This window comes from Salvelinus namaycush, chromosome 20 (genome assembly GCF_016432855.1).
Source record: "Salvelinus namaycush isolate Seneca chromosome 20, SaNama_1.0, whole genome shotgun sequence".
Classification (NCBI taxonomy): domain Eukaryota; kingdom Metazoa; phylum Chordata; class Actinopteri; order Salmoniformes; family Salmonidae; genus Salvelinus; species Salvelinus namaycush.
In genome coordinates this window covers 53,416,888-53,444,322 of record NC_052326.1, presented here as the reverse complement: position 1 = coordinate 53,444,322, position 27,435 = coordinate 53,416,888, and the positions used below count along the sequence as shown (strand labels likewise).

At 41.6% G+C, this 27,435-nt stretch overlaps 2 protein-coding genes across 2 annotated transcripts; one reads left to right on the top strand and one right to left on the bottom strand.

The window, feature by feature from the left end:
* On the top strand, positions 1-26,164 carry LOC120064866 (rhamnose-binding lectin-like). The gene is made up of 17 exons (XM_039015458.1): positions 1-31; positions 341-376; positions 457-501; positions 656-791; positions 894-1,012; positions 2,305-2,349; positions 2,460-2,595; positions 2,672-2,769; positions 17,111-17,156; positions 23,336-23,406; positions 23,717-23,752; positions 23,833-23,877; positions 24,032-24,164; positions 24,266-24,384; positions 25,692-25,736; positions 25,847-25,982; positions 26,059-26,164. The coding sequence occupies exons 1-17, from the start codon at positions 1-3 to the stop codon at positions 26,162-26,164; spliced, it is 1,383 nt and encodes a 460-aa protein (XP_038871386.1).
* LOC120064667 (L-rhamnose-binding lectin CSL3-like) lies at positions 9,595-12,378 on the bottom strand. Its single transcript, XM_039015292.1, has 8 exons — positions 12,348-12,378; positions 12,025-12,060; positions 11,900-11,944; positions 11,605-11,740; positions 11,421-11,539; positions 10,023-10,067; positions 9,777-9,912; positions 9,595-9,700 (listed from the first exon to the last, which is right to left on the bottom strand). The coding sequence occupies exons 1-8, from the start codon at positions 12,376-12,378 to the stop codon at positions 9,595-9,597; spliced, it is 654 nt and encodes a 217-aa protein (XP_038871220.1).
* Positions 26,165-27,435: the final 1,271 nt, after the last annotated feature.

The following is a 27,435-nucleotide window of genomic DNA, read 5'->3' as shown; positions in this document are numbered from 1 at the left end:
ATGCGCATGTTCAGACTGACGGTGGTCACATGTGAGTATACAAAATCTGTATCTGATGCAGATTAGAATTTAAATATATACGATCAAATGTTAGTAATAGAAGAATGTCATATGATTTGAGGGACATTCAGTTCCTATTGGGCAAAAAAGTATTCAAAACAAAGTCATATAACAAATGTCACATTTTGTGCCTGGAATAAGAGACCAAATGCTCAACTTGACTATAATACACTTAGTATAACTGAAATGTATTAGTATAGAGACCAATGCTGAATTCTAGCTTCATGGTCCAAGTGCATATGTTGTGAGATGTTGCTGAACTAGCTGTGTGATGTTTCAGTGCTGGCTGCAGCTTGCTGTACACTAACGGATGGAGGTACTGTATGTAATAATGATGATACTACTTAACCAAGCTAATGTGAGTGGTGTGTAATTCCTGTTTATTTGTCCTGGCAGCAATCAGCATCACATGTGAAGGCTCTGATGCTTTACTGCAATGTGGTAAGCTAGTCAACCCTACAGTATACTCACCGACCACCTATGATAGTTTCTACTGTAGATTAGCATCACTAGCCCACACCATAGAGACCCATACTTGGCTCTCCTTTGTCCCTCACCTTTCTCCTTTTCATTCCCTCTTCCCCATCTCCCTCAGATGGAGGTAAGATTCAAATCAAGCGTGCCAACTATGGTCGTCGTCAACACGATGTGTGTTCCATTGGGCGCCCCGATAACCAACTCACCGACACCAACTGCCTCAGCCAATCCACCACCAGCAAGATGGCAGAAAGGTACTGGAACCTGTGTTTACCTGTAGGAACTCCTTGACTAGTGTTAACCAGCAAGATGGCAGAAAGGAATACATGACCTCTACCTGTCTTTGAAACACACAGATGCGGTGGGAAGAGCGAGTGTGTTGTGCCGGCATCCAATTTCGTTTTTGGAGACCCCTGTGTCGGGACTTACAAGTACCTGGACATCAAATACTCCTGTGTCCAACAGCAAGAAACAAGTCAGTCTCTGAATGTGTGCTAATAACACATAGTGGTGGGCACCAATATACATAATTAGATTCAACGTACTATCGGTATGACTGTGGCATGTTGGGATATTGTTTAATACTCCTACCCACTTTACTCTTTTGTAAAATAGTGCACTCTGCTGATAGATAGAAAAGGAATAGAATGGGTTGGTTCCCCTATGGTACCAGCTTGCTAACTACGTTTTATTAAATGCCGTCTTATGGCCACAACGCTTCATACGTGCATGGGTTTCTCAACGTGTAAACCACCCTCACCTGCTAACTAACCCTAGCTAGCCTACAAGCTGTGGTTATTGAAGAATGTAGCCGGCAACAACTTTAGTTAGCGTAGCCTATAGGGAGGTCAGGGACCTGGAAGTGTGGTGCCAAGACGACAAAGGAACTGATTGTGGACTACAGGAAACGGAGGGCCGAGCCCCTCCCAACCAGGAGGCTAGAAATATTTGGTATCAGCCCTCCGATCCTCAATTCTACAGCTGGACCATTGAGAGCTTTTTGACTGGCTGCATCACCACTAGGTATGGCATCTGACTGCAAGGTGCTACAGAGGGTAGTGTGTACGGCCCAGTACATCACTCAAGCTGGGCTCCCTGCCATCAGGATCTCGACACCACGTGTGTCTGAAGGCCCTACATACAGACTCGAGCCACCCAAGTCATACTGGCCTCTGATACGCCATAACAAATGGTACGGGTGCACCAAGTCTGGAACCAACAGGACCCTGAATGGCTTCTACTTCCTCCAAGCCATAAAACTGCTGAATGAATACCCCGACCATCTGCATTTAACCTTTTCGACTTGTCTCATATGCTGCTGCTGCTCCTTGTTATATGTACATATCTCGCTCAATTAGCCAGCAAGAACATGGAAGGGAAGTGTCTCGAGCTTATTTGATGGTTGTGCACACTTCATCTGGTTTACCACTGAATATGTTTCAGTGAACGGTAACTAGCTAGCGCAACTCCCACAGATTGGTAGGGTCTATAGCTAATCTGACAGATGGCACAGCACAAACTGCATAGAAATACAGATTTGGTGTAGCGGGTCGACCTGTTTCACCAGCTTACCAACTGTTCAAAAGGAAGTGAAACTACAAGGTAACGGTGGAAGATGACGCGCATAACTTTCTATACTTTAGTTCATGCCAACATGTTTAAAATGCACCTGAAATCAACATTCCCTATTAGTGCCCATCACTAACACTTCACCAGGAAAATGTGTGTCTTAATTTGTGTGGTGTAACTCCTGTGTTGTCCTTGCAGTAAGCAGCATCATATGTGAAGGCTCTGATTCTCAACTACTATGTGGTAAGCTGGTCAACACTACTGTACGGTGTATTCATGTAGTGACGTATGTTAGTCACTAGCCCACACAAACAACCAGATTTGGTAATCCTTTTCTTCGTTCTCTTCCTCAGATCGGGGTGAGATCCATATTCAGCGTGCCAACTATGGTCGTCGTCAACACGATGTGTGTTCCATTGGGCGCCCACATAAACAACTCAAAAACACCAACTGCCTCAGCCCATCCACCACCAGCACAATGGCAAAAAGGTACTGAAACCTTTAGTGTGCATATACCTGTAGGCACTCATTGGCTGTGATGTTAACCTCTACCTGTTTCACACAGGTGTGACGGAGAGCGCCAGTGTATCATCAAGGTATCCAACTCCGTATTCGGCGACCCCTGTGTCGGAACCTACAAGTACTTGGATGTGGCTTACACCTGTTACTGAATGTGAGTGTTGAATATGTTCATGCACACATGACTGGGAACTAGAATGCTGGTACTGATGGTTTGTCTTGCAGGATATCTTCCTGGGGAACCTGAAGATGCACAAGGCTTCTGGGACATTTTCATCGGGTCGTGCTGTTTTCCTCCAACTGCCAAATCAACTTCAGTGACCATTGTAAACCTGTGCAATTTGTGCTGAAACATTTCTTAAACCATTTCTGAACTGGTTGTTGGTCTGAATTAAATGACGTGGCTGGAAGACGATACTGGTTGCCTCTTGTATATTACTAAATGTCACACCAATATTACTGACCATGTGTCCGGTTTTCTCTCTTACACGGTGTTCACCGGTCTCATTTGTACCTGGGGCTAACGTGCCTTTGTCTTGATGTCTGTAATCTGTGCCCACCTTTAGGCAGCTGTAGACAAGTTTAATACTCATTGTAATCTCTTTCCTGACCACCTCAGGCGGTGTGATCTGGATGGTCAAACAATTTTTAAATCAATTGAACCTGCCTCTCAAATCACTGACGGGTAGTACTTATGCCATCAGCAGCCTTAATGGTCCTAATTTGTATTAATCACCAGCTAAGCTGGTCACAAAGCAGACCTGGATGGGTGAGACATTTTTACACACTGTTTAGACCCTACAAACATTGATAGTTAAGTGGTTGGATCATGAACCAATTGTTACTGTGTAAATTCAGCTAGACTATTTCTTCTCTTACTAAACATACTTCCAGAGAAGCTGCCCAACTACATCACATTAGTCTAACAGCTTCTTATCCAGAGACACACAGGGTCACAGGCACGTTGACAAATCTCCCACAATGTCAAAGGGGGACCTGACCGATACAGCCATCCAAGAGCTGGCCCTCAACCATCACATTCCACCCTGAGAAATAAAATAATTCTATTCCCTGCCCTATGCACCACCAAATAAGAGAAACAACCATGAAAAACAGCCAGGCCAACAATGTTTGAGTGCATGTATGGCACCATGTCCATCTGAGGATTCATTTGTACAAACACCTGCATGGCATAAGCCTTAACTGTATCAACACAGCCCCTCAGTGTCATTCAAATGTATTGGTTTTATCTGGAATGTATTTTACATCTCATTCTATCCTTTGCCCAGCAACTTCACCCCCACTTGTCTCCAATTCCACATCCCAACCCTCAGCTTCCCTTAGCCCATCCCACCTGTCTCTGCTGGCCACACACTTTGGATTTCTACGCAGCATATTTCAACTATGCTGTGATTAACATACCATTTCTATAGAATAGACTCTACAGACTGTTGGAAAAACGTTAATAGTATTAGTAATTGATCTCCAACAGTATATCTAGGGTCAATTTTAGATCAATGTTTTGCATTTTCAACTATTCCTGAGCACCTACTTGAGGGCAATACTAAGATAAATGGTCAATTGATTCTGCATTAGCTGAAAAGCACAAGTCTTGAATCATAGAGGAATCTCTTCCCAACAATTTTGCAATCTGTATGGCACATAACATCCTGGTCCTCAAATGAAACTGGTATACATTCCTATTTATGCTATTTTTATTCCGCTGCAAGTTTTGATCCTGTTAAATTGGGCAGACAGACCACTTCCCTACCTCCTTCTGCTGCCACCTGCCTCCATTTTTGGTGTAATGCTGTAATCAATTGGTTATAATCTTGGACTGAGCAGACCTTTCCATATATTTCTGATAACTCTAAAAGACAACTCACCCATTCCAATTTACAATATAATTTAATAACAAAATACCCTTTTCAAACTGTTTCCCATAAATACAGGTATTTTATCAACCAGCACATTTAAATTCAGCATTAACCTGTTTGGGCTGCAGGGGCAGTATTGAGTAGCCGGATAAAAGGTGCCCATTTCAAACGGCCTTGTACTCAATTCTTGCTCGTACAATATGCTTATTACTATTGGATAGAAAACACTCTCTAGTTTCTAAAACCGTTTGAATTATATCTGTGAGTAAAACAGAACTCAAGTTGGAGCAAACTTTCTATGAGGAAGTGAGAAATCTGAAATCAGACAGGCTGTTCTGGGGTCAGTTTATTAATTTGCATGTCTTCTATTGGTCGAGATGCACTGCATACGCCTTCCCCAAGATGTCAGCAAATAGTGAGAATTGGAATGGAGTTGCTAGGCAGATCTGAGGCCATATAAATGGTCTGGGAACGTGGGGTGCACTCTTTTCATCATTCGCCATGACGCAAGACAGACCTCAGGATGGCGTTCTGGGAAGCTCCCGTTATAGGCCTTAGATATATCCGGCTCTGATTTTATTCGATATAGGTGTTAAAGACATCATAATGTTGTTATTTTAAACCGAGTTATATCAGTTTATATCAGTATATTGCGATTTTCAGATATTTCTTTGTGCTGCGTTATAGTGAGTTGGGCACGTCTGGGCCACATGGCTAATGTTTACTGCTAATTCCAAAGTTGAAGGCGACAATCTACAACCGAGCAACGATTCTTTTGGACAAAGGACAACTTGCCCAAGATTCTGATGAAAGCTCATCAAAAAGTAAGAACTATTTATGATGTTAATTCGTTGTTCTGTTGAAAAATGTAAAACTCCTATTCCGCCATTAATTTCGGTGCGGTCTCGCTTTAACGCACGCTGTATGTCGTAGTAACGTTAATTTTAAAAATCTAACACAGTGGTTGCATTAAGAACTAATGTATCTTTCATTTGCTGTCCAACCTGTATTTTTTAGTCAAGTTTATGATTAGTTACTGATTAGATTAGGTGCCTCTCCCAAGATTTCTCCCGACATTTTGTTGGCAGCTTGGCTACTATTCTCATTGTATAACCACGATTTGTGCCGCTAAATATGCACATTTTCGAACAAACTCTATATGTATTGTGTAATATGATGTTATAGGATTGTCATCTGAAGAAGTTTGAGAAGGTTAGTGAAAAAATTTAGATCTTTTGCTGGTTTATTCGTTATCGCTATTGTTGGCTTGAATCAATGCTGTTGTGTGGTTGGCTATTGTAGTAAGCTAATATAATGCTATATTGTGTTTTCGCTGTAAAACACTTAAAAAATCTGAAATATTGGCTGGATTCACAAGATCTTTGTCTTTCATTTGCTGTACGCTGTGTATTTTTAAGAAATGTTTTATGATGAGTATTTAGGTAATTCACGTTGGTCTCTGTAGTTATTCTAGTTGCTTTGGTGAGAGTTGTGATGGTGGCTGCAATGTAAAACTATGATTTATACCTGAAATACGCACATTTTTCGAACAAAACATATGCTATACAATAAATATGTTATCAGACTGTCATCTGATGAAGTTGTTTCTTGGTTAGTGACTATTTATATCTTTATTTGGTCAAAATTGTGATAGCTACCTATGCAGGAAAAAAATGGTGGGAAAAAAAAGTTGTGTCTTTTGCTATCGTGGTTAGCTAATAGAAATACATATTGTGTCTTCCCTGTAAAACATTTTAAAAATCAGAAATGATGGCTGGATTCACAAGATGTGTATCTTTCATCTGGTGTCTTGGACTTGTGATTTAATGATATTTAGATGCTAGTATTTTCTTGTGACGCTATGCTAGGCTATGCTAGTCAGCTTTTTTACTGATGGGGGTGCTCCCGGATCCGGGATTGTGATGAAGTAGAAGTTAAATCATATCAAATAACAACATTAGAGGATTAGAAATCCAAGGCTTAGAAACAAAGGTGTCCATGTATGCCAATTACTCAAGTTTTATATTTAGTCTGCTAGCTAGATCCCTGTAATGTCTCATTGAAGATCTAGATAACTTTTCTGGACTCTCTGGACTAAAACCTAATTATGAGAAGTGTACAATATTACGTATTGGATCTTTAAAAAATACAACTTTTACAATACTATGCAGTTCATATTTAAAATGGGCTGACGGTGAAGTAGAAATGATTGGTATTCATATGAAAAAAATATTAAATGAGCCCTACACAATGAATTTAAACAGCAAACAGACAGCTTTATCTGGGACGCTAAACCAGACAAGATACAGTGTGCCTATCTATATTTATCCATTTGTATATTTGTATTTAAACAGGTAAGTTGTCTGAGAACACATACTCATTTACAGCAACAACCTGGGGAATAGTTACAGGGGAGAAGAGGGGGGATGAATGAGCCAATTCTAAACCGGGGATGATTAGGTGGCCATGATGGTATGAAGGAAAGATTGGGAATTTAACCAGGACACTGTGGTTAACACCCCTACTCTTGCGATCAGTGCCATGGGATTTTTAGTGACCACAGAGAGTCAGGACACCCATGTAACGTCCCATCCAAAAGACGCCACCCTACTGCCTTTGGTCATTGGGATATGTTTTAGACAAGAGGAAAGGGTGCCTCCTACTGACCCTCCAACACAACTTGCAGAAGCATCTGTTCTCCCATCCAGGGACTTACCAGGACCAACCCTGCTTAGCTTAGCTTCAGAAGCAAACCAGCAGTGGGATGATGGGTGGTATGCAGGTCTAGCTGGCTATATAATGAATATGAATTGGGTGTTGTGATATTATTAAATATAAAAGCACTAAACATCTCTAAAATCTTCACTTTGTCAAAAGATTTATTTGAACCCTAAATGGTTCTCAAGTAAAATACTAAGAAAAGTTAATCCACTGTTTAAATAGCGCTTTTGCCTGTGTACAGATTTCGATGTCTCATTTTTGATTGATTGCAAATGATACCTTTTTCTAAGTATCTCTCTTTTTCAAACAAGCATTGCAGAGCTGGCTACAATTTAAATTTCATCCACCTGAAAAGATAGAACAAATATTAATGCTGAATTTAAATGTGCTGGTTGATAAAATACCTGTATTTATGGGAAACAGTTTGAAAAGGGTATTTTGTTATTAAATGATAGTCAATTGGAATGGGTGAGTTGTCTTTCATAGAGTTATCAGAAATATATGGAAAGGTCTGCTCAGTCCAAGATTATAACCAATTGATTACAGCATTACACCAAAAATGGAGGCAGGTGGCAGCAGGAGGAGGTAGGGAAGTGGTCTGTCTGCCCAATTTAACAGGATCAAAACTTGCAGCGGAATAAAAATAGCATAAATAGGAATGTATACCAGTTTCATTTGAGGACCAGGATGTTGATATGTGCCATACAGATTGCAAAATTGTTGGGAAGAGATTCCTCTCGATGATTCAAGACTTGTGCTTTTCAGCTAATGCAGATTTCGTAGTGAGAATACAGAATCAATTGACCATTTATTTTAGTATTGCCCTCAAGTAGGTTCTCAGGAATAGTTGAAAATGCAAAACATTGATCTAAAATTGACCCTAGATATACTTTTGGAGATCAATTACTAAAACTATTAACGTTTTTCCAACAGTCTGTAGAGTCTATTCAATAGAAATGGTATGTTAATCACAGCATAGTTAAAATATGCTGCGTCAAAATCCAAAAGTGTGTGGCCAGCAGAGACAGGTGGGATGGGCTAAGGGAAGCTGAGGGTTGGGATGTGGAATTGTAAACAAGTGGGGGTGGAGTTGCTGGGCAAAGGATAGATGTAAAATACATTCCAGATAAAAATACATTTGAATGACACTGAGGGGCTGTGTTGATACAGTTTAGGCTTATGCCATGCAGGTGTTTGTACAAATGAATCCTCAGATGGACATGGTGCCATACATGCTCTCAAACATTGTTGGCCTGGCTGTAGTCCCGTGTGGCTCAGTTGGTAGAGCATGGCGCTTGCAACGCCAGGGTTGTGGGTTCATTCCCCACGGGGGGACCAGGATGAATATGTATGAACTTTCCAATTTGTAAGTCGCTCTGGATAAGAGCGTCTGCTAAATGACTTAAATGTAAATGTAATGTAAATGTTCCTCTTATTTGGTGGTGCATAGGGCAGGAAATAGAATTATTTTATTTCTCAGGGTGGAATGTGATGGTTGAGGGCCAGCTCTTGGATGGCTGTATCGGTCAGGTCCCCCTTTGACATTGTGGGAGATTTGTCAACGTACCTGTGACCCTGTGTGTCTCTGGATAAGAAGCTGTTAGATTAATGTGATGTAGTTGGGCAGCTTCACTGGAAGTATGTTTAGTAAGAGAAGAAATAGTCTAGCTTTATTTACACAGTAACAATTGGTTCATGAGCCAACCACTTAACTATCAATGTTTGTAGGGTCTAAACAGTGTATAGAAATGTCTCACCCATCCAGGTCTGCTTTGTGACCAACTTAGCTGGTGATTAATACAAATTAGGACCATTAAGGCTGCTGATGGCATAAGTACTACCTGTCAGTGATTTGAGAGGCAGGTTCAATTGATTTAAAAATTGTTTGACCATCCAGATCACACTGCCTGAGGTGGTCAGGAAAGAGATCACAATGAGTATTATACTTGTCTACAACTGCCTAAAGGTGGGCACAGATTACAGACATCAAGACAAAGACAGCCCCAGGTACAAATGAGACCGGTGAACACCGTGTAAGAGAGAATACCAGACACATGGTCAGTAATATTGGTATGACATTTAGTAATATACAAGAGGCAACCAGTATCGTCTTCCAGCCACATCATTTAATTCAGACCAACAACCACAGTTCAGAAATTGTTTAAGAAATGTTTCAGCACAAAATGCACAGGTTTACAATGGTCACTGAAGTTGATTTGGCGGTTGGAGGAAAACAGCACGACCCGATGAAGATATCCCAGAAGCCTTGTGCATCTTCAGGTTCCCCAGGAAGATATCCTGCAAGACAAACCATCAGTACCAGCATTCTAGTTCCCAGTCATGTGTGCATGAACATATACAACACTCACATTCAGTAACAGGTGTAAGCCACATCCAAGTACTTATAGGTTCCGACACAGGGGTCGCCGAACACCGAGTTGGATACCTTGACGATACACTGGCGCTCTCCGTCACACCTGTATGAAACAGGTAGAGGTTAACATCACAGCCAATGAGTGCCTACAGGTATATGCACACTAATGGTTTCAGTACCTTTCTGCCATTGTGCTGGTGGTGGATGGGCTGAGGCATTTGGTGTTTTTGAGTTGTTTATGTGGGCGCCCAATGGAACACACATCGTGTTCACGACGACCATAGTTGGCACGCTGAATATGGATCTCACCCCGATCTGAGGAAGAGAACGAAGAATAGGATTACCAAATCTGGTTGTATGTCTGGGCTAGTGACTAACATACGTCACCACATGAATACACCGTACGGTAGTGTTGACCAGCTTACCACATAGTAGTTGAGAATCAGAGCCTTCACATATGATGCTGCTTACTGCAAGGACAACACAGGAGTTACACAACACTGGCCAGACAAATTAAGACACACATTAGCCTGGTGAAGTGTTAGTGATGGGCACTAATAGGGAAAGTTGATTTCAGGTGCATTTTAAACATGTTGGCATGAACTAAAGTATAAAAAGTTAGGCTCGTCATCTTCCACAGTTACCTTGTAGTTTCACTTCCTTATGAACAGTTCTCGAAATGCTAACATTTTAATTAAGCAAACTGGCCGGCTATACCTAAGCTGGTGAAGCAGGTCGACCCGCTACACCAAATCTGTATTTCTATGCCGTTTGTGCCATCTGTCAGATTAGCTATAAACCCTACAAATCAGTAGGAATTGCACTAGCTAGTTACCGTTCACTGAAACATATTCAGTGGTAAACCAGATTAAGTGTGCACAACCATCAAATAAGCTTGAGACACTTCCCTTCCATGTTCTTGCTGGCTAATTGAGCGAGATATGTACATATAACAAGGAGCAGCAGCAGCATGTGAGACATGACGAAAAGGTTACTGCAAAAAGGGTCAATGCAGATGGTCAGGGTAGTCATTCAGCAGTTTTATGGCTTGGAGGAAGTAGAAGCCATTCAGGGTCCTGTTGGTTCCAGACTTGGTGCACCCGTACCATTTGTCATGGAGAAGCAGAGACCAGTATGACTTGGGTGGCTCGAGTCTGTATGTAGGGCCTTCAGACACATGTGGTGTCGAGATCCTGATGGCAGGGAGCCCAGCCTGAGTGATGTACTGGGCCGTACACACTACCCCCTGTAGCACCTTGCAGTCAGATGCCATACCTAGTGGTGATGCAGCCAGTCAAAAAGCTCTCAATGGTCCAGCTGTAGAATTGAGGATCGGAGGGCTGATACCAAATATTTCTAGCCTCCTGGTTGGGAGGGGCTCGGCCCTCCGTTTCCTGTAGTCCACAATCAGTTCCTTTGTCGTCTTGGCACCACACTTCCAGGTCCCTGACCTCCCTATAGGCTACGCTAACTAAAGTTGTTGCCGGCTACATTTTTCAATAACCACAGCTTGTTGGCTAGCTAGGGTTAGTTAGCAGGTGAGGGTGGTTTACATGTTGAGAAACCCATGCACGTATGAAACGTTGTGGCCATAAGACGGCATTTAATAAAACGTAGTTAGCAAGCTGGTACCATAGGGGAACCAACCCATTCTATTCCTTTTCTATCTATCAGCAGAGTGCACTATTTTACAAAAGAGTAAAGTGGGTAGGAGTATTAAACAATATCCCAACATGCCACAGTCATACCGATAGTACGTTGAATCTAATTATGGATATTGGTGCCCACCACTAAGTGTTATTAGCACACATTCAGAGACTGACTTGTTTCTTGCTGTTGGACACAGGAGTATTTGATGTCCAGGTACTTGTAAGTCCCGACACAGGGGTCTCCAAAAACGAAATTGGATGCCGGCACAACACACTCGCTCTTCCCACCGCATCTGTGTGTTTCAAAGACAGGTAGAGGTCATGAGTTCCTACAGGTAAACAGCACAGGTTCCAGTACCTTTCTGCCATCTTGCTGGTGGTGGATTGGCTGAGGCAGTTGGTGTCGGTGAGTTGGTTATCGGGGCGCCCAATGGAACACACATCGTGTTGACGACGACCATAGTTGGCACGCTTGATTTGAATCTTACCTCCATCTGGGGGAGATGGGGAAGAGACAATGAAAAGGAGAAAGGTGAGGGACAAAGGAGAGCCAAGTATGGGTCTCTATGGTGTAGGCTAGTAACCCTAATCTACAGTAGAAACTATCATAGGTGGTCAGTGAGTATACTGTTCAGCAGTGTGGACTAGCTTACCACATTGCAGTAAAGCATCAGAGCCTTCACATGTGATGCTGATTGCTGCCAGGACAAATAAACAGGAATTACACACCACTCACATTAGCTTGGTTAAGTAACATCATCATTATTACATACAGTACCTCCATCCGTTAGTGTACAGCAAGCTGCAGCCAGCACTGAAACAACATCACACAGCTAGTTCAGCAACATCTCACAACATATGCACTTGGACCATGAAGGTAGAATTCCACATTTGAGTTATACCTACTGGATTATAGTCAAGTTGAGCATTTGGTCTCTTATTCCAAGAATGCAACGTGACAATTATATATTTTTTTTGACCAATAGAAATTGAAAGTACCTCAAATCATATAACATGTACTTCATTTACTCTCAAATACAAACATTTGGTCATACATATTTAAATTCTAATCTGCATCACATACAGAGTTTGTATACTCACATGTGACCACCGTCAGTCTGAACATGCTCATGATGCCAGGTACAGGAGTGGTAGTAACAGAGAAAATGCAACTGATGATATCTAGACTAAATACACTTGGTATTTATGTTATGTGACATGTCTTAATTAACCCAGGTGTATCTATTTGTCTCCAGGTGCACCTCATTGCAATTAGGGGCCGGCGTTTGCTGGTCTATACCTGGCTATTGGGTCAGTCTCATGGAGTTAGATAGAGGACTCTAGGTGGATAAAATCCATTTTGACATGAACATTGCCATTGAGGGCTTCCAACATTTTAAAGTAGTCATCTAGGTGGGGATCTTTGTTAAGGAAGAATCACACGGGCCACATGCAGTCGCAAAACCTTTGAGCATTGCAGATATAATTTTCATGATTAGAGACAATGTATTTCCTGGTCAGTCCCTGGATGGTAGGCCAGATGCTGCTGGAAGTGGTGTTGGAGGGGCAGTAGGAGGCACTCTTTCCTCTGGTCTAAAAAATATCCCAATTCCCCAGGGCTGTGATTGGGACACTGCTCTGTGTAGGGTGCTGTCATTTGGATGGGATGTTAAAACCTCTACCGCTTCTCTCCATCATTTCCGATTTTTTAAATGTTTTACAGCGAAAACACAATATGTATTTCTATTAGCTAACCACAATAGCCAAACACACAACCGCATATTTTCACCATGTTTCCACCGCATAGGTAGCTTTCACAAAACCGACAAAATAGAGATAAAATTAGTCACTAACCAAGAAACAACTTCATCAGATGACAGTCTTATAACATGTTATACAATACATTTATGTTTTGTTCGAAAATGTGCATATTTGAGGTATAAATCATAGTTTTACAATGCAGCCACCATCAAAAATAGCACCAAAGCAACCAGAATAATTACAGAGAGCAATGTGAAATACATAAATACTCATCATAAAACATTCTTGTGTATCCAGCCAATATTTCCGATTTTTTAAGTGTTTTACAGCGAAAACACAATATAGAATTATCTTCTTTGGGATAGGGGGGCGCTGTTTTCACTTTGTAAAAAATTGTTCCCAAATTAAACTGCCTCGTACTCAATTCTTGCTCGTACAATATGCATATTATTATTACTATTGGATAGAAAACACTCTCTAGTTTCTAAAACCGTTTGAATTATATCTGTGAGTAAAACAGAACTCATTTTGCAGCAAACTTCCTGTCATGAAGTGAGTAATCTGAAATCTGGAGCTCTGTTCCAGGGTCAGTTTATTAGATGTCAGTAAGCAGTGAGAATTGGAATGGTGTGTCTAGGTAGATCTGAGGCTGTATAAAAGCTCTTGGAAACGGGTGTGCAGTCTTTTCAACGTTCGTCATGACGCAAGACAGACCTCAGGATTGCATTCTGAAAAGCTCTCGTTATAGGCGTTAGATATATCCGGCTCTGATTTTATTCGATATAGGTGTTAAAAACATCATAATGTAGTTATTTTAAACCGAGTTATATCAGTTTATATCAGTATATTGCGATTTTCGGTATTTCATTTATGCTGCGTTATAGTGAGTTGAACACGTCTTCGCCACATGGCTAATGTTTGCTGCTAATTCCAAAGTTGAAGACGACAATCTACAACCGAGCAACGATTCTTCTGGACAAAGGACAACCTGCACAAGATTCTGATGGAAGCTCATCAAATAGTAAGAACTATTTATGATGTTAATTCGTTGTTCTGTTGAAAAATGTTAAACTATTATTCCGCCATTAATTTCGGTGCGGTCTCGCTTTAACGCACGCTGTATGTCGTAGTAACGTTAATTTTAAAAATCTAACACTGCGGTTGCATTAAGAACTAATGTATCTTTCATTTGCTGTCCAACCTGTATTTTTTAGTCAAGTTTATGATTAGTTATTGATTAGATTAGGTGCCTCTCCCAAGATTTCTCCCGACATTTTGTTTGCAGCTTGGCTACTATTCTCATTGTATAACCACGATTTGTGCCGCTAAATATGCACATTTTCGAACAAACCATTGTGTTTGTGTAATATGATGTTATAGGACTGTCATCTGATGAAGTTTTGAGAAGGTTAGTGAAAAATTTAATATCTTTTGCTGGTTTATTCGCTATCGCTAACGTGCATGAATCAATGCTGCTGTGTGGTTGGTTATTGTAGTAAGCTAATATAATGCTATATTGTGTTTTCGCTGTAAAACACTTAAAAAATCTGAAATATTGGCTGGATTCACAAGATCTTTGTCTTTCATTTGCTGTACACTATGTATTTTTCATAAATGTTTTATGATGAGTATTTAGGTAATTCACGTTGCTCTCTGTAGTTATTCTAGTTGCTTTGGTGAGAGTTGTGATGGTGGCTGCAATGTAAAACTATGATTTATACCTGAAATATGCACATTTTTCGATCAAAACATATGCTATACAATAAATATGTTATCAGACTGTCATCTGATGAAGTTGTTTCTTGGTTAGTGACTATTTATATCTTTATTTGGTCGAATTTGTGATAGCTACCTATGCAGTAAAAAAATGGTGGGAAAAAAAAGTTGTGTCTTTTGCTATCGTGGTTAGCTAATAGAAATACATATTGTGTCTTCCCTGTAAAACATTTTAAAAATCAGAAATGATGGCTGGATTCACAAGATGTGTATCTTTCATCTGGTGTCTTGGACTTGTGATTTCATGATATTTAGATGCTAGTATTTACTTGTGGCGCTATGCTAGGCTATGCTAGTCAGCTTTTTTACTGATGAGGGTGCTCCCGGATCCGGGATTGGGACCAACTAGAGGTTAGCGTCCCAGATAAAGCTGTCTGTTTTCTGTTTAAATTCATTGTGTTGGGCTCATTTAATATTTTTTCATATAAATACCAATCATTTCTACTTCACCGTCAGCCCATTTTAAATATGAACTGCATAGTAATGTAAAAGTTGTATTTTTTAAAGATCCAATACGTAATATTGTACACTTCTCATAATTACGTTTTAGTCCAGAGAGTCCAGAAAAGTTATCTAGATCTTCAATGAGACATTACAGGGATCTAGCTAGCAGACTAAATATAAAACTTGAGTAATCGGCATACATGGACACCTTTGTTTCTAAGCCTTGGATTTCTAATCCTCTAATGTTGTTATTTGATATGATTTAATAGCTGGCATTTCGATGGCCATAACGAATAGATATGGTGACACGGACACCCTTGTTTAACTCTTCTTGACAATTCAAAACTCTCTGAGAAGTAGCCGCTTTTTACACTTTTACACCTGGGGTTGCTATCCAGTACGTTTACCCATTTCTAAGAGAATCACCGAAATTGTAAACATCCAGGCATTTTATGAATACATTTCTAGTCCGTAATTGCCTGTAGACCCTGTCACATACGTCTCTTGTCTGGGACATTGAATTGCGATTCCATTGTGTCCCTATACTGACATTCTGCTTGTTTGATTGCCTTGCAGAGGGAATAACTACACTCTTTATATTCAGCTTTATTCCCCGACCTCTTTCCATGGTTGAATGCGGTGGTTTGCGCTTTCAGTTTTGCGCGAATGCTGCCTTCTATCCAAAGGTTCTGGTTGGGGTAGGTTTTAATAGTAACACTGGGTACAACCTCTCCAATGTACATTCTAATAAATTCACTCACAGAGTCGGCGTATAAATCGATTTTATTGTCTGAGGCTTCCCGGAATATTTCCCAGTCCACGTGATCAAAACAATCTTGAAGCTTCAATTCCGATGGGTCAGACCAGCGTTGAATGGTTTTAGTCACAGGTACATCCTGCTTGAGTTTCTGCCTATAGGGCGGTATGAGCAAGATGGAGTCGTGGTTGGATTTGCCGAAAGGAGGGCGGGGGAGGGCCTTGTATGGATCGCGGAAGTTAGATTAACAGTGGTCGAGTGTTTTGCTCGAGCAGGTACGAAAGTCAATGTGCTGGTAAAATTGAGGTAGTCTTGTTCTCAAAATAGCTTTCCTAACATCCGCAGCTTCAATAAATCAGCCTGAGGATATATGGCTTCCGGGGGAAGGGGGGAGTATACACGGCCGTGACTATAATCAAAGAGAATTGTCTTGGGAGATAATACGGTCGGCATTTGACTGTATGGATTTCTAGTTCAAGTGAACAAAAGGACTTGAGTTACTGTATGTTCATAAACCACCACCCTTCCACTTACCAGAGAGATGTTTTTTTCTGTCGGCGCGACGCATGAAGAAACCCGATGGCTGTATCGACTCTGACAACATATCCCGAGTGAGCAATGTTTCCGTGAAACATAGAATGTTACAATCTCTAATGTCTCTCTGGAAGGCAACTCGTGCCCTAATTTCGTCCAAAAATTACTACATAATTTCCAAAGGACTTGAAGCGAGGCGACCATCTCTGTCTGCGCCATCTTTTGATCATTTAGCTTCCTCCTTTACAATATAATTTGGAGAATCACAGGTAACAACATTTTTGTAAATAGATTACATTAGATGGTTCTAGAATAAGTTCATCCATTTCTTTTAGTTTTTCCTCTAATTTATTTTGCATCACTGTAGTTCTTTTTTTGCTTCCTGTACCATTAGAGAATGTATTTCCCTTGTTAGTCCTGACTCTTTAGCCAGCAACTGCTTTTTTATTGTTGTTGAAAATTGAATTGAATAACCTCTCAAGTTACATTTAAAGGTATCCCACACAATAAGGGGATTTGCTGAACATATGTTGTACTGGAAAAATTATATTATAAATGATTTTGTCTAAGTTCACAATAAATTGTCACCCAGTAAACTTTGATTACATGTCCAATATCCCCATCCACGTGGACATTCCGTAAGAGTTATGTGAAAGCCAATTAGATGTTGATCCGATCGCATTCGGTCTCCTATTGTCCATTGGTTTGATTTGGGATGAGCACAGCAGTACCACAACGACAGTACCACGGGACATATTAATGATGGTATAATATAAATAAAAAATTAACTGTGTGGATCACGCCGCCTGTTCCTGGTTGCTGATATTCTGGTTCGCCTAATTTCAGTTTGACAAAAGTATAGTGTCGCATCATTGTATCATCTAAACTGCAATGAAATATATTTTCAGACCAAAAAGTACTATTTTCAGCTGTTGAACACTGGTGTACAAAAATGTCACTCATCATTGTATTAGCGCACTACAGATCTACCACTTAGACTTGATTTCAATGAGGGATAGATCAATGTTGGTGTATTGCCAAAATATGTGGGACAGTGCCAGAGATACCTTTGAGGAGATGGGGAAACTCCATTGGCATCATATCAACTTCTTATGGCTGCAGGGGCAGTATTGAGTAGCTTGGATGAAAGGTGCACAGAGGTGCCCAGAGTAAACGGCCTGCTCCTCAGTCATAGTTGCTAATATATGCATATTATTAGTAGTATTGGATAGAAAACACTCTGAAGTTTCTAAAACTGTTTGAATTATGTCTGTGAGTATAACATAACTCATATGGCAGGCAAAAACCAGAGAAAAAATCCAAACAGGAAGTGGAAATTCTGAGGCTGATGGATTTTCAACCAAGATCTCATTGAAATCACAGCGAGATATGGATGAGTTTGCACTTCCTACGGCTTCCACTAGATGTCAACAGTCTGTAGAACCTTATGTGATGCCTCTACTGTGAAGGGGGGCCGAATGAGAGGGGAATTAGTCAGGTCTGCCATGACCTGACCATTCTTTGACCATGCGCGTTCACATGAGAGGGAGCTCTGTTCCATCGCTCATCTGAAGTCAATGTAATTCTCCGTTTGGAACGTTATTCAAGATTTATGTTAAAAATATTCTAAAGATTGATTCAATACATCGTTTGACATGTTTCTATGGACTGTTACGGAACTTTTGGACATTTCGTCAGGTTTTAGTGAACGCACTTCCCTGACGTAGGATTTGGTTACCAAACACACTACAAAAATAGCTATTTGGACATAAATGATGGACATTACCGAAAAAAACGAACATTTCTTGTGGAAGTGGGAGTCCTGGGAGTGCATTCCGAAGAAGATCAGCAAAGGTAAGTGAAGATTTATAATCTTTTTATGAGTTTTGTTGACTGCACAATTTGGCGGGGAACTGTATGGCTTGCTTTTGTGGCTGAACGCTGTTTTCAGATTATTGAATATTGTGTTTTGCCCTAAAGCTTTTTGAAATCTGACACAGCGGTTGCATTAAGAACAAGTGTATCTCTAATTCTATGTAAAACATGTATCTTTCATCAAAGTTTATCATGAGTATTTATGTTATTTGACGTGGCTCTGCAACTTCTCCGGATTTTTTGGAGGCATTTCTGAACATGGCGCCAATGTAAACGGAGGTTTTTGGATATAAATATGAACTTAATCGAACAAGACATATATGTATTGTGTAACATGAAGTTCCATGAGTGTCATCTGATGAAGATCATCAAAGGTTAGTGATTCATTTTATCTCTATTTGTGCTTTTTGTGACTCCTCTCTTTGGCTGGAAAAATGGTTGAATTTTTCTGTGAGTTGGTGGTGACCTAACATAATCGTTTGTGGTGCTTTTGCTGAAAAGCCTATTTGAAATCGAACACTTTAGTGGGATTAACAACAAGATTACCTTTAAAATGGTATAAGATACATGTATGTTTGAGGAATTTTAATTATGAGATTTCTGTTGTTAGATTTTGGCGCCCTGCACTTTCACTGGCTGTTGTCATATCGATCCCGTTTTCCGGGATTGCAGCCATAAGAAGTTTTAATGCCCATTTTGTATGTTGCCCATACGTTGTCAATGGCCTCCTCAGTGCGTTCTGGACTATTCTGGAACAAGGAGAGCTCTTCAAGGAGTGAATGGGAATCAATTGGGCGCTAGCTGAAAAACCCAACTTTAGCATGAATTCCGTGAACAAGTGCAAAATTGCAACTTTAATCCGAGATGTTTGATAATATCGTATTGCTTTAAAATAGTGACATTATCTACTTTTGAGGAAAATAGGCAGGTTTCTCGACTTTGAGAAGGCATTGCGTGATGATTAGCCTAGCAACCGTCTGACGCATTATGACAACGTGAATGTGATTCGTCAAAAGTTTGTGGGGCGTTATACGTTTCTCCAATCATTGCCAATGGGAGTTTATCTCCTACTGTTCTCTAAAAATGGAAAGCAGCCTTAGCAAGTTTTCCAAAAATATCACCAACATGTATCCTGCTTCACAAGAGGATCCAGCCTGCTTGACCATGTACAAGCAAAACATCCGTGATAAGTACAGCGGTCTAAGGCACTGCATCTCAGTGCTAGGGACGTTACTACAGACCCGGGTTCGGCCGGTGGGGCTTTACTTGACCCAAGTCACCAGTTGAATGGCGTTTCCTCCGACACATTGATACATCTGGCTTCCAGGTTAATTAACTTCTCTAGGATAGGGGGCAGCATTTTCACATTTGGATGTGTGCCCAGAGTAAACTGCCTCCTACTAGGTCCCAGATGCTAATATATACATATTATTATTAGTATTAGTATTGGATAGAAAACACTCTGAAGTTTCTAAAACTGTTTGAATCATGTCTGTGACTATAACATAACGTATTTGGCAGGCAAAACCCCGAGGACAAACCATTCAGATTTAAATTTTTTGAGGTCACTCTCTTTTCAATGTGTTTTCATTGGGAATCCAGATTTCTAAGGGACCTTCCTGTAGTTCCTATCGCTTCCACTGGATGGCAACAGTCTTTAGAAATTGGTTGAGGTTTTTCCTTTGAGAAATGAAGGAGTAGCCATGTTCAGAATGAGTTTCCAGTGAAGTGTACTGTTAGTTAGAGGTGCGTGACCAGAAGGCATGCTACACATTGTTTTCCTCCGGTATTGAACACAGATCATCCCGTCTTCAATTTTATCGATTATTTACGTTAAAAAATACCGAAAGTTGTATTACAAAAGTAGTTTGAAATGTTTGGACAAAGCTTACAGGTAAATGTTGAGATATTTTGTAGTCACGTTGTGCAAGTTGGAACTGATGTTTTTCTGGATCAAACGCGCCAAATAAATGGACATTTTGGATATATATCAACGGAATTAATCGAGCAAAAGGACCATTTGTGATGTTTATGGGACATATTGGAGTGCCAACAGAAGAAGCTCGTCAAAGGTAAGGCATGAATTATATCTTTATTTCTGCGTTTTGTGTCGCGCCGGGAGGCTTGAAATATGATGGTCTGTGATTGTTAGCTGGGGTGCAATCCTCAAACTGCATCGCTTGGCAAGGACTTCAGACTATCACAGACTGCAAAAGGCAATCCTGCTGTGCCATGCCCACCAAAGCCTTGAGACAATTGAGACATGGATTCTGCCATTTAGTTGAAACCCCCTCGGGCGGATTACGTCAGTAGTCCAGTCGTGAAGGATCGGCGGGGCTCCATATCGGCAATTAAAGGGGTCCAGGCAAATTGGCAAAATAGGTATTGTAGCTTAAGGAGTGGATGAAGGACCTCTTCAGCTAGCCGAAAGATGGGCCTAGCGTAGGCTAACTCCAGGCTAATTGGTGCTTGCTTCGGGACAGAGACGTTAGCCAGGAGAAGCCAATCGGATAACAGCTAGCTAGCTGCGATGACCCAGGTGAAAAGGTTCAGAGCTTGCGGTAGGAATCCGGAGATATGGAGAAAAATAAGTCTGATTTGCTCTGGTTGTGCTGTGCAGACTGGCAAGGGTTGTCTGGGCTAAAGGTAGCTGATGACCACTAGCAGTGGCTAGCTGACTACTATCTAGTAGCTAGTTAGCTGGCTAGCTGCTGTTGGGGGTTCCCGTTAAAAAGTAAAGAAAATAGCAGAATCATACCACATGACCAGCGCATCTTCAACTTCAGGAGGCTGGAGATATGTGGCTAGTCCTCTAAGGCCCTCATGAACTTCTACATGTGCACCATTGAGAGGATCATGTAGGGCTGTATCAACGCCTGGTACAGAATTTGCAACAGCAGGGCTCTCAAGATGGAGGTGTGGTCAGTCCAACGCATCACCGGGGGCAAACTGCCTGCCCTCCAGTACATCTACAGCACTCGATGTCAAAAGAAGACCAAGAAGATCATCAAGGATCTCAGCAACTCGAGCCATTGCCTGTTCACCCTGCTACCATCTAGAAGGAGATGATAGTACAGGTGCATCAAAGCTGTGACCAAGAGACTGAGAAACTGGAGATAGAAGTTTCTATCACCAGGCCATCGGACGTTGTAATAGTAATCTCTAGCCGGCCTCCGTCCAGAACCCTGCCCAAACTTAGCCACTGTTAAAAGCAGGGTACTGGGCTGATACCACCTGGTACTCTACCCTGTACCATAGAGACTGCTGTCATATGTACATAGTCATTCAACACGGGTCACTTTAATAATGTTTACAGTAGAGTAACTGTACTTGGTATCTGTGGTCACCAAACTGCCTTCAAGCGCAGCGGTATCCCTTCACAGGAGTGGCAACTGGGAACATATTAATGCACAAAATCAATCGGACCAGCCTTTCCGGACCGTGGCTGTGAAGCCTGATAAGTGCAACACCCAAAGGGCTCGCACGTTGAAGGGCAAGGCACCTGTCACCAGAACAACACATTATGGGGATCTGACCATAGAGAATGATAGTCACAGTATATCATCTTTATATGTGTCCCAATATGGTGTCCGTGAGCCCACGGGCAGCTCCATTCCAATCAAATAACAAATGTAATTGCATTAGAGACAATAGAGACAATATTGATTTGATTAAATTAGACAATTTTCTTCTATAATTTCTATGAGTTGGCAAAGACACTAAAAGGATGCACAGCGCAACAGAGTGTTTTGTTTGAAAAGGGACTGTATGAAGCCAAATCTGGCAATTCACTGCCACCAACAGTTATGCAGTGTTTGCACAAGAGTATAATTAATTGGCTGATCCCTCGTGATTGAATCATTTTCATTTTATTTATCTGTTATTTTACCAGGTAAATCGACTGAGAACACATTCTCATTTACAACAACGACCTGGGGAATAGTTACAGGGGAAAGGAGGGGGATGAATGAGCCAATCGTAAACTGGGGATTCTTAGGTGACCGTGATGGTTTGGGTGCCAGATTGGGAATTTAGTCAGGACACCAAAGTTAACACTCCTACTCTTACGATAAGTGCCATGGGATCTTTAATCTTTAAACCTATGTAAAATATGTTTTTTTTCTGAATTTTTATACTGAGTATTTCTGTGTTTGAATTTAGCGCCCAGCAGTTTCACTGGCTGTTGAAGAGGTGGGACGCTACCGTCTCACTTGCCCAAGAGAGGTTACTGATCTCAGAGAGTCAGGACACCCGTTTAACATCCCATCCAAATGACAGCACCCTACACAGAGCAGTGTTCCCGATCACAGCCCTGGGGCCTTGGGATATTTTTTACACCAGAGGAAAGAGTGCCTCCTGCTGGCCCTCCAACACCACTTCCAGCAGCATCTGGTCTCCCATCCAGGGACTGACATTGACCAATCCTGCTTAGCTTCAGAAGCAAGCCAGCAGTGGTATGCAGGGTGGTTTGCTGCTGGCAATGTATACTGAACAATGGAGAAATGAATAATGGGGTGCATTCAGCAAGTTGCAACATTTTGGAAGGTTATAAAAAAAATATGCTGTGTTTAACAAATATGTCTCTCCGAGATGTAGAATAATTAAAAACATTGTCTCTAATCGTGAAATGTATATCTGCAATGCTCAAAGGTTTTGCAACTGAATGTGGCCCGTGTGATTCTTCCTTAACAAAGATCCCCACCTAGATGACTACTTTAAAATGTTGGAAGCCCTCAATGGCAATGTTCATGTCAAAATGGATTTTATCCACCTAGAGTCCTCTATCTAACTCCATGAGACTGACCCAATAGCCAGGTATAGACCAGCAAACGCCGGCCCCTATTGCAATGAGGTGCACCTGGAGACAAATAGATACACCTGGGTTAAATAAGACATGTCACATAACATAAATACCAGGTGTATTGGGTCTTGTTATCATCAGTTGCATTTTCTCTGTACCTACCACTCCTGTACCTGGAATCATGTGCATGTTCAGACTGATGGTGGTCACATGTGAGTATACAAAATCTGTATCTGATGCAGATTAGAATTTAAATACATATGACCAAATATTTGTAATTGAAGTATATGTCATATGATTTGAGGGACATTCAGTCCCTATTGTGCAAAGAAGTATTCAAAAATAATCATATAACAAATGTCACATTTTGTGCCTGGAATAAGAGACCAAATGCTCAACTTGACTATAATACACTTAGTATAACTGAAATGCTGGAGTATAGAGACCAATGCTGAATTGTAGCTTCATGGTCCAAGTGCATATGATGTTGAATGTTGCTGAACTAGCTGTGTGATGTTTCAGTGCTGGCTGCAGCTTGCTGTACACTAACGGATGGAGGTACTGTATGTAATACTGATGATACTACTTAACCAAGCTAATGTGAGCGGTGTGTAATTCCTGTTTATTTGTCCTGGCAGCAATCAGCATCACGTGTGAAGGCTCTGATGCTTTACTGCAATGTGGTAAGCTAGTCAACCCTACAGTATACTCACCGACCACCTATGATAGTTTCTACTGTAGATTAGCATCACTAGCCCACACCATAGAGACCCATACTTGGCTCTCCTTTGTCCCTCACCTTTCTCCTTTTCATTCCCTCTTCCCCATCTCCCTCAGATGGAGGTAAGATTCAAATCAAGCGTGCCAACTATGGTCGTCGTCAACACGATGTGTGTTCCATTGGGCGCCCCGATAACCAACTCACCGACACCAACTGCCTCAGCCAATCCACCAGCAAGATGGCAGAAAGGTACTGGAACATGTGCTGTTTACCTGTAGGAACTCCTTGACTAGTGTTAACCAGCAAGATGGCAGAAAGGAATACATGACCTCTACCTGTCTTTGACACAGATGCGGTGGGAAGAGCGAGTGTGTTGTGCCGGCATCCAATTTCGTTTTTGGAGACCCCTGTGTCGGGACTTACAAGTACCTGGACATCAAATACTCCTGTGTCCAACAGCAAGAAACAAGTCAGTCTCTCAATGTGTGCTAATAACACTTAGTGGTGGGCACCAATATACAGAATTAGATTCAACGTACTATCGGTATGACTGTGGCATGTTGGGATATTGTTTAATACTCCTACCCACTTTACTCTTTTGTAAAAGAGTGTACTCTGCTGATAGCTAGAAAAGGAATAGAATAGGTTGGTTCCCCTATGGTACCAGCTTGCTAACTATGTTTTATTAAATGCTGTCTTATGGCCACAACGTGTTTCATACGTGCATTTGTTTCTCAACGTGTAAACCACCCTCACCTGCTAACTAACCCTAGCTGGCCAACAAGCTGTGGTTATTGAATAATGTAGCCGGCAACAACTTTAGTTAGCGTAGCCTATAGGCAGGTCAGAGACCTGGAAGTGTGGTGCCAAGACGACAAAGGAGCTGATTGTGGACTACAGGAAGCGGAGGGCTGAGCCCCTCCCTACCAGGAGGCAAAACATTTTTGGTATCAGCCCCCCCGAACCTCAATTCTACAGCTGCACCATTGAGAGCTTTTTGACTGGCTGCATCGACACTAGGTATGGCATCTGACTGCAAGGTGCTACAGAGGGTAGTGTGTACGGCCCAGTACATCACTCAGGCTGGGCTCCCTGCCATCAGGATCTCGACACCACGTGTGTCTGAAGGCCCTACATACAGACTCGAGCCACCCAAGTCATACTGGTCTCTGCTACTCCATAACAGATGGTACGGGTGCACCAACTCTGGAACCAACAGGACCTTGAATGGCTTCTACTTCCTCCAAGCCATAAAACTGCTGAATGACTACCCTGACCATCTGCATTGACCCTTTTTGCAGTAACCTTTTCGACTTGTCTCATATGCTGCTGCTGTTCCTTGTTATATGTACATATCTCGCTCAATTAGCCAGCAAGAACATGAAAGGGAAGTTTCTCAAGCTTATTTGATGGTTGTGCACTTAATCTGGTTTACCACTGAATATGTTTCAGTGAACGGTAACTAGCTAGCGCAACTCCCACAGATTGGTAGGGTCTATAGCTAATCTGACAGATGGCACAGCACAAACTGCATAGAAATACAGATTTGGTGTAGCGGGTCGACCTGTTTCACCAGCTTACCAACTGTTCAAAAGGAAGTGAAACTACAAGGTAACGGTGGAAGATGACGCGCATAACTTTTTATACTTTAGTTCATGCCAACATGTTTAAAATGCACCTGAAATCAACATTCCCTATTAGTGCCCATCACTAACACTTCACCAGGCTAATGTGTGTCTTAATTTGTGTGGTGTAACTCCTGTGTTGTCCTTGCAGTAAGCAGCATCATATGTGAAGGCTCTGATTCTCAACTACTATGTGGTAAGCTGGTCAACACTACTGTACGGTGTATTCATGTAGTGACGTATGTTAGTCACTAGCCCACACAAACAACCAGATTTGGTAATCCTTTTCTTCGTTCTCTTCCTCAGATCGGGGTGAGATCCATATTCAGCGTGCCAACTATGGTCGTCGTCAACACGATGTGTGTTCCATTGGGCGCCCACATAAACAACTCAAAAACACCAACTGCCTCAGCCCATCCACCACCAGCACAATGGCAAAAAGGTACTGAAACCTTTAGTGTGCATTTACCTGTAGGCACTCATTGGCTGTGATGTTAACCTCTACCTGTTTCACACAGGTGTGACGGAGAGCGCCAGTGTATCATCAAGGTATCCAACTCCGTATTCGGCGACCCCTGTGTCGGAACCTACAAGTACTTGGATGTGGCTTACACCTGTTACTGAATGTGAGTGTTGAATATGTTCATGCACACATGACTGGGAACTAGAATGCTGGTACTGATGGTTTGTCTTGCAGGATATCTTCCTGGGGAACCTGAAGATGTACAAGGCTTCTGGGACATCTTCATCGGGTCGTGCTGTTTTCCTCCAACCGCCAAATCAACTTCAATGACCATTGTAAACCTGTGCATTTTGTGCTGAAACATTTCTGAACTGGTTGTTGGTCTGAATTAAATGACGTGGCTGGAAGACGATACTGGTTGCCTCTTGTATATTACTAAATGTCACACCAATATTACTGACCATGTGTCCGGTTTTCTCTCTTACACGGTGTTCACCGGTCTCATTTGTACCTGGGGCTAACGTGCCTTTGTCTTGATGTCTGTAATCTGTGCCCACCTTTAGGCAGTTGTAGACAAGTTTAATACTCATTGTGATCTCTTTCCTGACCACCTCAGGCGGTGTGATCTGGATGGTCAAACAATTTTTAAATCAATTGAACCTGCCTCTCAAATCACTGACGGGTAGTACTTATGCCATCAGCAGCCTTAATGGTCCTAATTTGTATTAATCACCAGCTAATCTGGTCACAAAGCAGACCTGGATGGGTGAGAAATGTTTATACAATGTGTAGACCCTACAAACATGGATAGTTAAGTGGTTGGATCATGAACCAATTGTTAGTGTGTAAATTCAGCTAGACTATTTCTTCTCTTACTAAACATACTTCCAGAGAAGCTGCCCAACTACATCACATTAGTCTAACAGCTTCTTATCCAGAGACACACAGGGTCACAGGCACGTCGACAAATCTCCCACAATGTCAAAGGGGGACCTGACCGATACAGCCATCCAAGAGGTGGCCCTCAACCATCACATTCCACCCTGAGAAATAAAATAATTCTATTCCCTGCCCTATGCACCACCAAATAAGAGAAACAACCATGAAAAACAGCCAGGCCAACAATGTTTGAGTGCATGTATGGCACCATGTCCATCTGAGGATTCATTTGTACAAACACCTGCATGGCATAAGCCTTAACTGTATCAACACAGCCCCTCAGTGTCATTCAAATGTATTGGTTTTATCTGGAATGTATTTTACATCTCATTCTATCCTTTGCCCAGCAACTTCACCCCCACTTGTCTCCAATTCCACATCCCAACCCTCAGCTTCCCTTAGCCCATCCCACCTGTCTCTGCTGGCCACACACTTTGGATTTCTACGCAGCATATTTCAACTATGCTGTGATTAACATACCATTTCTATTGAA